The 17,116-nt window shown below is 47.3% G+C and overlaps 1 protein-coding gene across 1 annotated transcript; it reads right to left on the reverse strand.

Annotated features, from left to right (window-relative positions):
* S100A10 (S100 calcium binding protein A10) lies at window positions 229–11,535 on the reverse strand. The gene is made up of 3 exons (XM_018046106.1): window positions 11,419–11,535; window positions 4,226–4,378; window positions 229–644 (listed from the first exon to the last, which is right to left on the reverse strand). Exons 2-3 carry the CDS (start codon window positions 4,355–4,357, stop codon window positions 483–485), a joined length of 294 nt encoding a protein of 97 aa, XP_017901595.1. The 5' UTR covers window positions 4,358–4,378; window positions 11,419–11,535; the 3' UTR covers window positions 229–482.

The raw sequence follows: 17,116 nt of genomic DNA on the forward strand, positions 1-17,116 counted from the left end.
ATTATAAAGTTGGAATATATTCCTGAAGTGTGCTCTTTCAATCCTTGTAGGTTTTGTCCTTCAGCTAGACACAGCTACAAGGCAGGTCAATCTGAGAAGTTAGACTGCAAGCCTGAGTGGAGAATGCTTTCTCACCTTGCAGATTCTGTGGAAAGAGCTCTGCCTCATGTCAGATGCTCAAGGACATGTAGGAAAAAGCATTTCTGAAGAAGGAATAAGCATTCTGTCTGCAATTCAGAACTAAAAAAGGAGTTTGTTTATTGAGAGCAAGATGATGCAAGCAATATAAAAATCAAAAGCTTATCTGGCTTTAATTGACTTTTCTTTCTCTGCTTCTCAAAATGGAGTTGGATTTTATTTATACATTTTCTATGGGTCCCATCTGCTCAGAAATCCTTATACAGGGGAAGCTGTGGGGCAGATTCCTTAAGTGACCCTTTATGAGAATTCTTATCAGGGTGGGAGTAATTATTCAATGCTGCCTACTTCTTCCCCTTCTGCTTCATGTGTACTACAAAATAGTCATTGCATGCGATGGTGAGCCCAGCGATTAGCGAAAAGAAGCTCTGGAAGCCCACTTTGCCATCTCGACACTGGTCCAGGTCCTTCATTATTTTGTCCACGGCCAGAGGGTCTTTTTGATTCTGAAAAAAAGAACAGAAGCAAGAACCGTCAGTCAGTGGTTGCAGTGACGAGCTTCTTTGATTTGTTCTGCTGACTACTATATGTATAATCTCCTCATTACTTGAATTCTTGCTTTAGATCACAGTGATATTTGGAGGTCTTCTAAATGTACTTCTCTGCTTTGAGAGAGTATTTCAGTAAATTCATATTTATTGCAGGCTAGGAAAGAGGTTTCCATGGCATTCTTATGTAACTCAGGGATTAGAAACAGTCTATTTCTAGAAAGAGGAGAAAGGAGACACAGTGCCAGAGAAGGGAGATCCATGACTCTGAATTCTCAGTCCACTTAAAATCTGACCTGCTTTACTCACAGTCCAACTGTTACCACAATTTTTTTTTCTTTCTTTTTTTAATTGGAGGATAATTGCTTTACAATATTGTGTCCTCTGCCATACAAATTATTTTGAAGGTATGGACCATGGAGTTAAGTGTTAGTTGCTTAGTTGTGATTGACTCTTCCCAATGCCATGGATTGCAGCCCTCCAGGCTTCTCTGTCCATGGAATACTCCAGGCAAGAACACTGGGGTGGGCAGCCATGCTCTTCTCCAGGGGATCTTCCTGACCCAGGTATCGAACCCGGCTCTCTTGCACTGCAGGCAGACTCTTAACCATCTGAGCCATCAGGGAAGTCTGTTACCACAGTTTGTAAATTTACATTCTCTTAACAAATTTTCATTCCTTATAGCATGGTCAAGTCCTTTAAGAAGAAACTCCTTATGAAAGACCTCATGAGAAGACTTGGGGAGTAAATTTCAGATCTTTGTCCTGTGGATTTTGAAGCAATGCTAATGATACCCTGGGATGGGTTAGATTTAAAGAGGAAGGGCAGTTGGTCCTGAGGCCAACCTAGTGTGACTTAATATCATATTAGCCAGGTGAGTAAGTCACATACCTTGGTGGACCTTCATGTAACAGCTAAGAATTGAGGCTGGACTAGAGTGTCTCTAAAATTGCTTCTGTTCTTAATGAGTTGGCCAATCTATGTCATACTATCCTCTTTGCTGGATGTTTTACATTGGATGTATTTCAAAAGTAGAACATGTGATGGAGCCATAAAACTCCCCACAACTCTCAATGCCTTAGCACAAATGCGTGGAACTGGAACGAACAGGTAAGATCCCTTTTGTTTTTTCTTTTCCCTTGCTTTCATGGGTGATTGGTTTAATCACTCCTTTTCATAGTGTTGATGCTTAGAAGTGGGAAAGTGTAGTTTCTCCTGTAGGGTCCATGCCATCAACCAGAAGTAAATATGGCCATTTACAGGTGTTAAAGGGTTCAGGGGGACTTTCCTGGTGGTCCAGTGTTAAGACTCTGTGCTTCCAATGCAGGAGGGTGGGTTTGATCCCTGTTCAGGGAAATACGATCCCACATGCTGTGTGGTACAACCAAAAAAAAAAAAAAAAAAAAAGAACCACTAAGGGCTCAGGTAAAGCATTTATGAATCCTGTTGACTGCATACTTGAGTAAGGGAACTGATACACACTGTCTCAAGTGTGGTGGATGTTTATATAAACTGTGCTCAGAAACCCTTTAAGGTAAGTGGCAGCATTTCCAACATGCCCTAAGCAGTCAACTATAACCTGTCTATGCAGCTACCTCCCTCTTTTGGTGGGTTTCAGTTAATTCTGGGCTCAACCCCAGCTTCCTGGCTGTGGTCACAAGCAGTGCAATTTGGATGACATAAGGGATCAGGTTTAGAAACAAAACGCTCTGTCAATGTAGCCAGTGTGGGTGTGCCTGGAATTATGACCCCATGCTTAGAATAAATTGTACTGCCATGTTCAGAACTGTGTTGAACACTTTATCGAACCATAAAGCCTTTAGGAAGGGCCTTTGTCTCATGTGATAGTCATCCTGGCTTCTAACTTATGTAACAACACAATTAACGAGTATTTAGAAGCAGACTGAGAGCTTCTTTGCGTGATGGGCAGGTTTACAATGAGCACATTTTGTCCTTGAATTTTACGCTTGTCTAGAAGGATCACAGAAAGTGAAAGTGTCTTGGAGATAATCATGTCCAGCCTCTCATTTTATAGAGCACCTGAACTGAGGCACAGAAAGCTGAAGCGACCTTCCCAGTGTCAGTTTGGGTCCTGGTCTGGTTTGTATCAGAGAACTGTAAGAAAGCAGAGCACCAGTGTCCTCTAACTCATTCTAGGATAGCACTGTGGTAACTGCAGCTCTAAGATACAAGTTAAATGATTTCCATCTGTTTATCTGACTGATACTCATAACCTATAAATCATCATGTACTCTATAAAACCTTATGTTTACTGAGTCAGGAGTCAGGGGCTCACCATGCAGATGACAAGGGGCAGGACTCTGCCTTTTACCGTCTCCTCCCTAGTGGTTCAGATGGTAAAGAATCTGCCTGCAATGCAGGAGCCACAGGTTCGATCCCTGGGTCAGGAAGATCCTGAAGATCCCTCCAGGGGACATTCGTCCCCTGGAGACAGGCATGGCAACCATTCCAGTATTCTTACCTGGAGAATTCCATGGACAGAGGAGCCTGGTGGGCTACAGTCCATGAGGTCACAAAGGGTTGGACACAGTTGAGTGACTAACACTTTGACTTTCCCTTCACCCTTTATGCTGCTGCTAAGTTGCCTCAGTCGTGTCCGACTCTCTGTGACCCCATAGACAGCAGCCCACCAAGCTTCCCCATCCCTGGGATCCTCCAGGCAAGAACACTGGAGTGGGTTGCCATTTCCTTCTCCAATGCATGAAAGTGAAAAGTGCAAGTGAAGTCGCTCAGTCGTGTCCGACTCTTAGCGACCCCATGGACTGCAGCCCACCAGGCTCCTCCATCCATGGGATTTTCCAGGCAAGAGTACTGGAGTGGGGTGCCACAGGCTGATATGCAATGTCCCACACCAAGTACAGTAGTGATCCCTTTAAGTGACTCTGGTTGTGGCAGGCAGGGACGGGTTTGCATTTCAATCTGGTAGCACAGGCATAACCTCAGACTGTGCGCCTGTGTTCTCATAGCATTATCAACGTGAAAAGCAGTTTTTCCTGGAGCGATGCTTGGCTCTCAATCAGCAGATGCTTGACACCATTCGTTTAGAGTAGTGCTGGAAAAAAGTTTGAAAGTCTTTATCTCAAGGGATTTAATTTAAGAAGGGGCATAAGTGGATGTGACCAGGACGGGGCATCTCCAGTGCCAGGTTTATGGACCTGAGGGCAACAAGGCAGCCTGGAAGACGACTCTGGTGAAAGGCCTTCTTTCCTGCAACTCTGTCTCAGTGGACACAGTGACTCCAGACAGAATCTTTCTAACACCTCATATTGTGATTTGTGTGTAGTCTCATTTCATTTCCAGACTGTAAGTTCCTTAAGAGCAGGGACTATATGTCTTCTTTACTGTCTGTTTCCTCCCATAGTATCTTACAAACAGGAGGCACTCAACAACGTTTAATAACTGAATGAAAACACCTTTCTAGTAGTGACTTCCACAGGGAAAGGCTAGAAAGAGGAAGGGAAAGGAAGCAGGGCCCAGAAGCATTATAACTGATTCTTTCTGAGCCTTTCAACACTTACTTCCAAAAATCCAGGGAACTCCTTTTCCATGAGTACTCTGAGGTCTTCTTTTGTTAAGTAACCTTTATCACCTGCAAATTTGTGAAATGTGAACATCATGGTTTCCATGGCGTGTTCCATTTGAGACGGCATTTTGGTGAAGTCTGTTGAAACCTATTAAAGGATGGAAAGAAACAATATACATTAACTCTAAAAAATTTTATTCATTTATTTATTTGGTTGTACTGGGTCTTAGTTGTGGCAGGCAGGCTCTAGAGCACACAAGCTCAGTAGCTGTAGACCCACACGGCTTAGTTGCCCCAAGGCTACATTAAGTGACATGAATTACCAGTCTTTTGAGAATGACTGGAAGAGCTCAGCCATTCAATCATTTTCCAATTCACCCCAGGTTTGGGGCCTTCCTCCTGCTGATGGAAACAGGCACTACAAGTATTGGTGCTCTGAATGAGGGGTTTTATCTAGTTGCCTGCTAAGTTTGCATAATGAAGAATAAAAACTCTGATCATTTGGAAAAGCAAGATCAGTGCCCCTTCGTTTAACTGACAAAGCACCTACTGAGAGAACAGATATTTCACCACTTCTCTTGGTGGTGGTGGTGGCGGGCACTGATAAATGGGACTCTTCCATGTGAACACGGCTGAATACCAACAGCCACAGTCAAGCGTCATTAATAAAAGAACTTCAACCCTCCAAGCTTCACTAGACCTTGCTTGGTCTCATTCTAGGTTTCAGAAATCTGCTTAATGAATTTCATCTCCTGAGCACTCTTTTTTTTTTTTTTTTTGGCCACACAGCATGGCTTGTGGGATCTGTGCTCCCCGGCCAGGGATTGAACCCAGGCCACTTCAGTGAAAGTGAGGAACCCTAACCAGTGGATGGCCCGGGGATTCCTTGTATTCTTTACTAAAGTTCTGAACTTGTTGCTGATTGTAACAAAGTCATTTGCATCTTTGTTACTACATGAGTTACAAGCTACCAAAGCCTTGAGAAATACAAATAGAAGCTACCAAATACCAAACACAAGCTACCAAAGCCTTGAGAAGGAATAAGTAACGGTGTCTATTAATCACTTTGGGGACCTGACATAATTTTGGCAGCACTAGACAGAAGAGCTACTCTCACAGTCTGAGGTGCAGTGGGAATTTTCATTGTGAATAGCTTAAAAGAAAGGAAAGGATTTGTCAGATCATTATATTCAGGTAAAATAATCTGGGGGCATTTGTCTCGTCAAGGCCCAATGCCTGGTACTTAAGAGGAGCCCAGTGAATTTTGCTTAACTGGAAGGCATGCTTCAGCAAGAACAGAGTAGCTTTGGCTTACACCAACTAAAATCACTACTGGATAGGAAACAGATGAAATTGAATCGAGACTAATATACCACTCAAAAAAAAAAAAAGTTAGGAACTGGTTTACAGTAGAAGGCAGTGGCACCCCACTCCAGTGTTCTTGCCTGGAGAATCCCAGGGACGGGGGAACCTGGTGGGCTGCCGTCTATGGGGTTGCACAGAGTCGGACACGACTGAAGCGACTTAGCAGCAGCAGCAGCAGTCGCCAAACTTTTTGGCACCAGGGGCTGGTTTTGTGGAAGACCGTTTTTCCACAGATGGGGAAGGGGATGGGGGATGGTTTCAGGATGATTCAAGAGCATTACATTTATTGTGCACTTTATTTCTAATCTAATGCCACCGCTGATCTGACAGGAGGTACTGGTCCACAGTCCCAGAGGATAGGGACCTGTGGTTTAGAGCAGTGGTTGAAGGGGAGGCTGGCATCTTCTCCGGAAGAGTCTCAGTAGGAACTGGAGACATGCATTCATTCTGGTTCCTGTTAACAGAGATCCCTAAATGCTATCTTTTACCGAGGAGAGGGTGGAGCTGGTGAACACGAGGATTGAGCAATTACACTTTGAGTTGAAAGTCCTACCCCTTAATCCCCAGAAAAGCACAGGAATCAGCATGCCAAAGAATGTGCTACTCTAGAGAATACTATAAGCCAGAATCTGGCGTGATTCATCTGGAAGACTTCTCATGGAGAGAGCAGCAAATTCAAGGTCCACTGGGGGATGAATTCCAGAGGACTCACATCCTTTCTCCTCTCTCCTGACACAGCCAGTATCTGGCTTCACATGGCAGTGGCTTGGAGGGAGTCAGCCTCGCCTGGATTGGCTCTGCAAGTCCAGCAACATAAGAGATAACAAGAGCACTGAGCTCAGTGAGTCACCTTTGGGAGAAGACTGCCATCCCACTTCAGTTCTCAGGAAATATCTCAGGAAAGGAGTCAGCCACCACAGAGGTTTAAAAATACCTGTGCCCAAGCTCTACGGCCAGAGCACTTCACAGTCAATGCCCAAAGGTCTCAGAAGCTGATCTGGCTGTGGGACACCTCGTTCACTTTCTTCACAGGGTAGAACAGAAGGAAAATGCGCTGCCAAGCCAGAGAAGTAAGACAGGGAATGCAGCATGGAAAGGACCCCTAAGACAGGAAACAAGCTACTTCAGGAGCTTCTAAGAAACACAGGCTGTAAGCTGAGGAAGTCCTGGCCACCCGTGAATACCTTCTTCAAGAGAGTGAGGCCCTCCTTCCTGGAGTGAGCACTCAGGTCTCAGGACACTCCAAACCCAGCCAGGGATGGTTTGCGCCTCCTATGAACTGTGGGAGCTTTTCTGCCCCCATTGGATCCCCCTCTGCTGTTTACTTAGCACGTGGGCTGTGGCCACAGCAGCCAGCGCAGACTCCCAGTTTGTTGCCGAGTGCTTGTACTCAGTAGATAAGTCACGTCCAACTCTTTGCGACCCTATAGACTGTAGTCTGCCAAGCTCTGTGTCCAAGGGATTCTCCAGGCAAGAATACTGCAGTGGGTTGCCATTTCCTTCTCCAGGGGATCTTCCCCACCCAGGGACTGAACTTGCCTCTCCTGCATTGGTAGGTGGATTCTTTACCACTTGAGTCACCCGAGGAGCCCGTTTGTTCAGCAGACCTTCTGCAATAAGAATGCAGAACAGGGGATACTCGGGAGATCTAAGGTTGTGGAAGCAGAAATAGGTTTGAAAATCAGAGATGACCACCCTCTCATCAGTAACCAGGGCTCCTGAGGGCATGGACCAGGGCTAGGAGCAAGTCATTCGGTTTTGAAGGTGAAGCCAGCACGCTGATTTTAGAGAAGATGAAGGAAAAGGGGAAGATGTGATGCGCACTATTCTCTTGGCTAGTGGATGGATCCTCCAGTTCTTCCAGAGTGTGGTGGTAGCCCTACTGAGCCAGGCTGCCAGGCCCTCCCATCTTGGGTGTGGCTCACCCGGGCTGGGCAGATGGATTGGTTGCTAAAGCAGCAGTTCAGGAACTTGAATCTGGGTTTCCACCACTGCCTCCGCCCCACTGCGTCCCGTTCTTCAGCCACCCGACGAGCTCCACCCCCAGGTAGGGGTGGTACTCTAGCTTCTGGCTCGGAAACACTTCTACTGGATGGCCTTGGGCTGAGAGGCAGCGGCATCCTCTCTGTTCCCCAGACAACCTACTGCCATTTCATCATTTATCTGCCTCTCCATCCTCGATTTAAGTTCTTATAGGGTAAGGGCTATCGCTCAGTCGCGTCAGTCTGTTGTGTCTGGAAACCACTAAATAGTGGTATAGTGTTGCTAATGAGCGAATCAAACAGTTCCCTTGGCTGGAGCTGAGGTGCAGGTGTGATTACCCTGGGCTGAAACCCTGGCCACTGGGGCAGAGCAGGAGGTGAGGGCTGCGAAGGGGTTGGGAAGGGCCTGGAAAGGGGCAGTCAATGAATGAACAGTAGAGTACATTCCATAGTGTGGGAGAAAACGGTGTGTCCTGCTAAACAGGTCCGGTCACCCAACACTTTTTCTCTAGTTTTGGTTTATCCCTCTTGATTGCTTTCTCACTGTGAGCTCCACAAGCTCTAACTACCTCATTGTTGGTCACTCACGTGTTTACTGAAATCATTTTATTGTGATGTCTGTGTTTCTCCTATACAGGTCTGAAGAGTGGATGCTCACATATGTTTCTTTGTGTAACTGTCTCTTCAGAAAAAAAATTCTGGGCTCTACAAATTTAATTACAGTGGTGGGAATTCAATTTTTGCTGTACCTACACTGAGTGTCTACTTTGCATGACTAGGCTCGTGTGGGCCCCCTCTCCACAGCCCCCACCCCCATGGTGCTTGACTTTGGGGAGTTCACCAGCTAAGGTCATACTATTTTTAAAATATGTCCTGAAATCTAGTTAACTGTGCTTCTGTGTCTTTCTCCACTAAACTGTGGGCTCTAGGAGCAGGGTCTTAGAAGCCAGCACCCTGCCTTCAGAGTCTGCTCAGTGAATCAGTAAGAAGGAAATAGACAATAACATAAATTTTGATCCTTCTGGGAGTAGCAGGGAAGTAGGGGTCCTCCTTAGAAAAGTGTCTGCTCCTAAGCAATATCAAATGTTTGCTCTGGACCCATGCCCAGATCCAGGCCATAATTTCAAAAAGGAGATTTCTTAAGAGCAAGAAGTCTGATCTCTTCTGTGTCTTGTCCATACCCTAGTTTTCTTACAGCCCACCCAAAAAACAATTGGCAGAATGTTAGTAAAAACAAACATGTTATCTAAAATGTGTTTTAGGTGTCCTTCTTTTTGATGATTTTAAAAAGAAAAAAAAAGGGGGGTGAGGGAAGGGGAGTGGGATCGGGAATTGAACCCCGAAGGCATTCTTGAATTTGATCCCTAAAGGGAATTCAGCAAAAGTGAGCTGAGGCAATGGATCTAATCCAGGCTGTCTCTCCCACCTTTCACCAAACATAAAATTTTCCCATTAAGAAAATGAGCAGCAAAATAAGAGTTCCAGATACAATCCAATAGGAAGAACTCTGAGGCCTTCCCACCCTAACAAAGTACATCTGATTTTCCTTGAAGAGCTGTCAGGTATCAGCCAGAACTGGCAAACAGCCATTGTGACAACAGCTATTAAATCCATTGTTGGATTAGGTGGTAGTTATTTAATAAAGGGCCATGAAGTGCTGAAAATTGTTAAAAATCATTCTTTTTGCTTTCGATGTGAGATTCCTAAATTGAGTCTCAGAAAAATGAGAACCTTAAGACTCTAAAAAGATCAGCTTTCCTAGCAGTCTGAGTGCTAATCTACACTTTATATCTCTGAAAGGATTCCATTGTTTCCTTCAGCTTTAAAAGACTGGACTGGATCAAGGCCATACCAAGTGGGTAGTGCTCTAAAAAAGTCACAGGATTGGAGCTGTCCGTGGAAAGCAAAGAGGCACTCAGTCTCAGCTCCACCCAGCCCAAGGACTGACCTCACTGGAGAGTAGCGGCTGGAGAGGTTGGCCAGGTGCCAGACATGGGAGGCAAGGGGGCCATCTGATGTTGTACGCAGGAAAAGCTGGGGAAAAGCATAGCCTAGAAATCAGAGTGCTTTATGCCCAGAAGACCATTAGGAGAATCTGAAGAACCAAAATAAGAATCTCCAAATGGTGGATCAAGGACCACAGTGAAGAAAGTAGCTTCTGGCTGTCAAGGGAGGAATACATCACTTGGAAGAGATGATTAAACAGAAACCAGACAGGAGTCTGTGGGGGCAGGGCTGAGGAAGAAATTTCAGATGAATTGTGAACTCATTCCCGCCCTAATGCCTGGCATCACCTTTTGCAATTTGATGAAATATGCTGGAGGCAAAGATCACTGACAGGGTGTTTCCCTGGGCCTGGCCTCACCTGAAGGGCAGGATATAAGTCCACTGCTGCAGTTTGAAACTCATGCTGTAGGGGGAAAAGAATCTGCAGTAACTGCAAACCTCTCAATGGGAAGCGCTACCTCCCAAATAAAGCTGAGGCAGCCTGCCAGTGGGAATCCAGACCCATAACCCAGCAGCTGAAACGCCATGACCCTACCAATCTAACTTGTCCTCAACCACAGTTCAGTCAAGAAACCTCTCCTTCAGATGGCCGGCCTGTCCGGGTGTGACTCATTTCCTCTTGGAAAATGCCCTCTAAAATGGCACAGTTCCCCTTTTCCTTCAGGGAGTGTTCTGTCTGAACCATCTGCAGAGAGTCTGGAACCATCCAGGCCACACCCACATGGTCTCACAACTGAGTCACAGGCTTCCACTAGGAGAATCCGGGAGCCCTTTGTGCTAACCACGCCCTGCAGAAACCTCAAGGGAGGGAAGCGGGTGGGCTTAACGTATTCCAGAGTCTGGACCAGGGCCCTGTGGTGCCTGGCACAGGGCTAGCTGCTCTGCTGGCCCCTCCACCCTCGCCCAACAAGGCAGATTCCGGGTTTCAGTTAGGTGGAGACCGCCGAGGCTGGAGAGTGCGGCACTCAGGTCTGGGGCGAAGCACCAGTCCTTTGCCAGGCTCAAATTGTGTCCAGGTACCAACAGCTCATTTTACTGGGCCAGGTTAATCTGGGGTGTTAGATCCTTCATTAAACTTGCTCTTCCTCTATCTCTGTATAGTTCCACTAAAATAGCAAGAAGGGAACCCTTTCAGTACAAAACCCACTTCAGTGGTGGCTGAAGGTGGTGGCTTCCCCCTACCCCCTCAGCAAAACTGTTTTATAAGGAAGACAAATAGAGCCTTCTTCCCTCCGCTGGTAGAGAGAAACTTCTCATCTAGCAGACAAATAACAGGAAGCCCAACCTTGAAGCTTCGAGGAGAGGGACAGAGGGGTGTCCTTTAGGGAGAGAACCCGCCAGCCCTCTCCGAGTCTGCACGGGCCGTCCAGCTAGGAGGCTACGAACATCTGGACAGAAGTCAGCCTGCAGCCGGAGCCCACAAAGAAACAAGCCGGCCAGGACAGGGGGCCAGAAACAGGGATTCGGGTAACTGCGGAGACTAGTCGAAAAGCAGGAAGGGTGTAAAGAAAGATATACCGAAAGGTAGCGCAGAGCAGACCCCGGGGCACCGACACCGAAGTACTGGTAAAGGCCAAGTGCTCCCTCCTCTGGGGGTCTGGGGGGGTCGCGCCGGGGAGGGACAGGCGAGGTGCTCGCCCAGCTGGGGTGTGGCCCAGAGCTCGGGGAGAGGATACCCCCGCATGCCCAGCCGACGCCCCCCACCATCGTCCCACCCCCACACCTGGGACGCCCGGTGAAGACCGCCTGGCGAGCGGGAGCCGCCGACGTGGGGATTTCCCCGGGCGCGGGCTGTGGGGCCGGGGACCGCCCGGGACCGGCGGGCAGGACTCACCTTGGCGGGAGGCGCAGCGGGGACGCTCGGCTGGCGGGGACGCGCGGCCAGTGAGCACAGCGCCGCGGGCAGGGCGCCTTAGTACGTGGGGGTGGGGGGCGGGGGGAGGCAGGAGGAGCCTGGGCGGGTGGCAGGGCCTCGGCTCACCCCACCTCTTCCCCTCCCTCCTCTTCCTGCCCGCCTCCCTCTCCCCAGCACCCGCCCCGCCACACTCACACCCCGGGCGCAGCGCACACACCCTTCTCTCGCTATGCGGAGTAGCCTCGCTCCAGGCCTCCACCCGCCCCCAGAGAGAAAGATATTGTAAACTCTTCCTACTCAAATGCTCTCGAATATTTTCGTGCCCTTCCTCTCGGGTTTGCTTTTAGTGAGTAAGTGTGGAAATCAAAGAATCCAGTCGTCCTGCGGGTGGGGCGCGCTGGCCCAGAACCAGATTGTAAGCTCCTCGTCTGTAAACTACAGGTCTAGGAATTATTTTCTAGATGATATTGTAGGGAGGGGCACCTGACGCAAAGGCGTCAGACTTGGTTTCAGATTAGACTCTAAGAGGTAAATTGGGAGGGTTCCAAGGCCTGCGGGGGGGTCTCCCCCTCACCCCCCGCCCGGCCTACGGGTTGTTCTCGGAGAAGCCGAGTTCACTACCCGCCGCAGTGAAGGGGGTGGTGGTGCTGTTTGGCTTTTTAGCTCCAGGGCATTACGAACCTTTCGTTGAACTGGAAATTGACCCCTCTTAGCGTGCGTGGCAGTTGGTCTGGCGTTCAGTTTCGGCTGTAGTTGACATGATTAAAACCTGTTTAAGAATCTACTTTTTTTCCTTTTTTTTTTTTTGTCCTGAAATTGGCCTGTTTGGTCCTCAAAGCACTTCAGAAGTAATTTAGAGAAAACCTAAGGGTTTCCTAGCTGGTGCTATCCACTCCCCCACCCCCAACATTTATTTTAATTGTGGTTCAGGGTTAAATGCAAACTACTAGCAGCTGTTGGTGGAAAAGGGCCCAGTCCCAAGTCTTGGGTTTTCCTTTGTTCCCAGGGGAGGTCCTGGGAGGAGTGAGTGATCCCTGAGGAATGAGCAGTCTTGGGGAATCCTCCAAATGCCTGCATGTGACTAATCTGAGCTCTTGCCAGGAAAACTCGGATTTCAGTTCTCACTCCACTGAGTTCCTCAACCCTGGTGCTGAACGTTCAAGGGGGCAGTTCTGCAGTCTTCCCATAGGCTTCCTAAGCTCTTCCTAGGCTGTTGGCTACAGTCAAGAGTGGAGAAAAGTCTCGATCCCTTTAGTTCCAGGAAAGATGCCACTGGATTTAGAATGAGAACACCTGAGTTCCTATACTATGCACTCCTTGATTCCTTCACTTGATTCGCAATGTTTAGGAATGCTTAGTGTATGTATTGAGAGAAGGCGATGGCGCCCCACTCCAGTACTCTTGCCTGGAAAATCCCATGGATGGAGGAGCGTGGTAGGCTGCAGTCCTTGGGGTCGCTAAGAGACGACTGAGCGACTTCACTTTCACTTTTCACTTTCATGCATTGGAGAAGGAAATGGCAACCCACTCCAGTGTTCTTGCCTGGAGAATTCCAGGGACAGGGGAGCCTGATGGGCTGCCGTCTATGGGGTCACACAGAGTTGGACACGACTGAAGTGACTTAGTAGCAATGTAAGTACTAGGGCCTGGGGATTTGGAAATCAAAGAATCAGTCTGTCCCTCAACTTCAAGCTTTGTTGGAAGACAGATTAGCAAACAAAATCCACTGAGCTCAGTGGATGGTAGAGGATGCTATCGGAAACTGTGAGCATTGAGGAGGCACCTCCAAGTCCCCATGGAATTATCACAGAACAATTCCTGGAGCAGGAACATTTGATAGATGTTTTAAAGATAATATTTACCATGACTTTTAAATTTGATTGTAAAACAGGTGCATTCTTCTTGTAGAAGGTTTGGGAAATATACCAATGTATAAGCAGAAAAATAAAATCACTTGTAAATGCATGGACCAAAGGTAAACATTTTTATGTATTTCCCTTTTTTTTTTTCATATTTATGTGGTTGCATTGAGTCTTTGTTGGGCCCAGTAGTAGCCCCATGACATGTGGGATCTTTCTGGACCGGGGTTCAAACCCATGTCCCCTTCATTGGCAGGCAGATTCTCAACCACTGGACCACCTGGGAAGTCTTGGGTAGTAGTTATTTAGTGAAGGGCTGCTGCTGCTAAGTCACTTCAGTCATGTCCGACCCTGTGCGACCCCATAGATGGCAGCCCACCAGGCCCCTCCGTCCCTGGGATTCTCCAGGCAAGAACACTGGAGTGGGTTGCCATTTCCTTCTCCAGTGCATGAAAGTGAAAAGTGAAAGGGAAGTCGCTCAGTCATCTCCAACTCTTCGCAACCCCATGGACTGCAGCCTACCAGGCTCCTCTGCTCACAGGATTTTCCAGGCAAGAGTACTGGAGTGGGGTGCCATTGTGTTCTCCGAGTGAAGGGCTAGGAAGTGCTAAAATTTGTTTAAAAAAATAAGCAAATTCATTCTTCTTGCATTTGATATGGTTTTCCTAAATTATGACATTGATTATAAAATTATGTATTCTATTTTTGCTCCATAACTTATCTTTACTGTTTATATGTCATCAAGAGCATGATTGTTCATTTACTCATTCCTTTTTATTTTTTCACTCAACAAGTTACTGCAATTGACTCTTTATATCTGAGAGTTCTTCATCCTCAGATTCAACCACCCATGGATCAAAAATATCCAGAGAAGTAGTATCATAAATGTCCAAAAAGCAAACTTGAATTTGCAACAATTTGCATATTTTACAATTGCAATTTTGCATATTTTGCAGTCTTTACAATTATTTGCATTCTGTTAGATATTAAAATGACCTTATAAAACAGAAAGATACAGACTTCTAAAACGAACTTATGGTTGGGGTCAAGGAAGGGATAGTTAGGGAGTTTGGGATGGACATGTACACCCTGCTGTATTTAAAATGGATAACCAACAAGGACCTACTGTATAGCACCGGGAACTCTGCATGATGTTATGTGGCAGCATGGATAGGAGGGGAGTTTGAGGGGGGAGAATGTATAGGATGACTGAGTCCCTTCCCTGTTCATCTGAAATTATCACAACATTGTTAATCGCCTATACCCCAATACAAAATAAAAAGTTAAAAAAACAACAAAAAAAGAAAAGTAATCTAGAGGTGATTTAAAGTACACCAAAGGTTGTGTGTAGGTTATATGTGATACTGTATCATATTATGTAAGGGACTTGAGCATCCGTGGATTTTGGTATGGGGAAGTTTCTGGAGCCAGTACCTACAAGGACACCAAGAAGCCACTGTGTTTGATTACATTGTAGCTCCTTTACTCTCTTCTCTGGCCTGCCAGCCATACTCTCAGGGCTCCCAGGTCTTAGTGGCTACAGCTTCACGAGACAGATGGAACCTGGGTTTCCAAAGCACTGTGCTAAGTGCTGAAAGTGCAGTGGCAGGAATGGGTGCAGGATGGACTTCCCTGGTGGTCCAGGGGTCAAAACCCACCTGCCCATGCAGGGGACATGGATGGGCCCCTGGTCTAGGAAGACTCCACACGCCACGGAGCAACTGAGCCTGTGTGCCACAACCGCTGATCCTGCACGCCCTAGAGCCTGTGCCCCGCCGCAAGCGAAGCCACCTCCATGGGAAGCCCACAGGGAGCAGCAAGAGTGAGCCCGTGTGCAGCAACGAAGACCCCAACGCAGCCAAAAGTAAGTGCAGCATTTGAAAAATGGTTGCAGGTTAGACACTGTCTCTGCCCTCTTGTGACATTCTTTTTTTTTACTCTAGGTACTGGTAGATCCATAAAGCTCTAAGCACCTGCCATGCCTGTCATCTCACTCTAGGAGAGGTGGTCCCAGGCAGTTCTTTCTCCAGAAGGTGATTATCCTTTATAAACCACAGGTTCACAGAGCCAGCTCTGTTTCCCGAGTGACAGCTGATCAGGCCAGGGGCTAGTACTTGAGGCAGAGCTGCCCACCAAGGATGGTAAGGTGGTAGGGGGTGGGGGGGAGATGGGGGGAGAGGAGCAGAATGATTGGCCACCAGAGGAATGGGAACAGATTGGAGACAATGTGGTTCCTAGAACAAAGAGGAGGTGGTATTCATATTCTCCACCAGGCCCATCGCACACTCCAGCATAGGAAATACTGGGAGTAGGGGATGTGTTCCACTAATGAGGCAGTATTGGGTATTTTTCCCAGTTCTCCATGTCACATAGCAATGAAACCCACTTCCCAGTGGTTCTCAACTCTTGCATTTGTGGTTGCAGCAAAGAGGGCATGATGTCACCAGAAATGTGTTCTTCCTATCACACTGTAGAGGTGTTGCTGAGAAGAGGCTGCGGAGCCAGAGATTATATTGCTAGCACCTCTTGCACTTCATATGACTCAGTGACTAGTCATCAGCAGAATGAGGCTGGAAGGGATGGGTGTCACCTGCAGGGGGTAAGAGATGACTTTCCACGTTCTTTTTCTCCATCTTCTGAATTCTGAAATTCTGGGGGGTAGAGGAGCCATAGCTGGAAGGAGCCCGAGTCCCTGAATCACCGAGTGGAGGAAAACCACCAGCTAACCAGGAACATTCTCATCGACTAGTTTTGTGGGTGAGAAGGAACCTCATAATTTGGGTATGTATTCGTTACAGCAGAACAGGGTGGCATTTTTTTGAACACAGTATTTTGGCAGCATACTCAAAAAAATTAAGTGGCATGTATAGTAATCACACTATTATACTGGTCACATTTCAGCATCATGGTGGCACTGTTTAAGGAGACACTTTTAGCGCCCTGATCACTCTCAGATACTCAGGAGAGAAAGTTCTGGGAAGTCTGGCAAATGGATAGTTTCTTTGTTTCTTCATTTGCATCAAGTTGTCTTTGTTTCTTCATTTGCATCAAGTTGCGCCCGGCACTGCACGGAAACTATGGGCAGCAAAGCTCAACATTCTGTCTGCTCAAACATGGTACTGCCGGTTTGAATGGTAGTTGTAACAAAAGGAAACTTTATTCATCAGTTATGGAGCCCTAGGAAGGAATGGGCTGCCATCTGTGGGGTCGCACAGAGTCGGACATGACTGAAGCGACTTAGCAGCGGCAGCAGCAGGAAGGAATCACAACAATCCTCTACAGCAGTTCAGTTGAGTACTATCAGTTTACAGTTGCCTGGTCAAGACTTTTTGCTAGCAACCCCCCAAACAAACAAAACAACAGGAGCTTTCCTGGTGGTCCAGTGGATAAGACTGTGCACTTCCAGTGCAGGGGTCACATGTTTGATCCCTGGTCAGGGAACTAAGACCCCACATGCTGAGCAGCTGGGAAAAAAAAAAAAAACAAAAAAACAGACCTCCCCCCACCTCCGCTGTGTGTGAAAGTGAAAGTCACTCAGTCGTGTCCAACCCTTTATAGTCCATGGAATTCTCCAGGCCAGAATACTGGAGTTGGGTAGACTTTCCCTTCTCCAGGGGGTCTTCCCAACACAGGAGCTGAAACCAGGTCTCCTGCATTGCAAGTGGATTCTTTTATCAGCTGAGCCACAAAGGAAGCCCAAGAATACAGGAGTGGGCAGCCTATCCCTTCTCCAGTGGATCTTCCTGACCCAGGGATCAAACTGGGGTCTCCTGCATTGCAGGTGGATTCTTTACCAGCTGAGCTATGAGGGAAGCCCG

This window comes from Capra hircus, chromosome 3 (genome assembly GCF_001704415.2).
Source record: "Capra hircus breed San Clemente chromosome 3, ASM170441v1, whole genome shotgun sequence".
Lineage (NCBI taxonomy): Eukaryota > Metazoa > Chordata > Mammalia > Artiodactyla > Bovidae > Capra > Capra hircus.

Excerpts from the sequence above, each read along its gene's own strand:
- S100A10 (XM_018046106.1), bottom strand. The coding sequence starts at position 4,357 with ATGCCGTCTCAAATGGAACACGCCATGGAAACCATGATGTTCACATTT. Across the intron at positions 645-4,225 it reads AGTTCCCTGGATTTTTGGAA|AATCAAAAAGACCCTCTGGC; the intron begins GTAAGTGTTGAA and ends TCTTTTTTTCAG.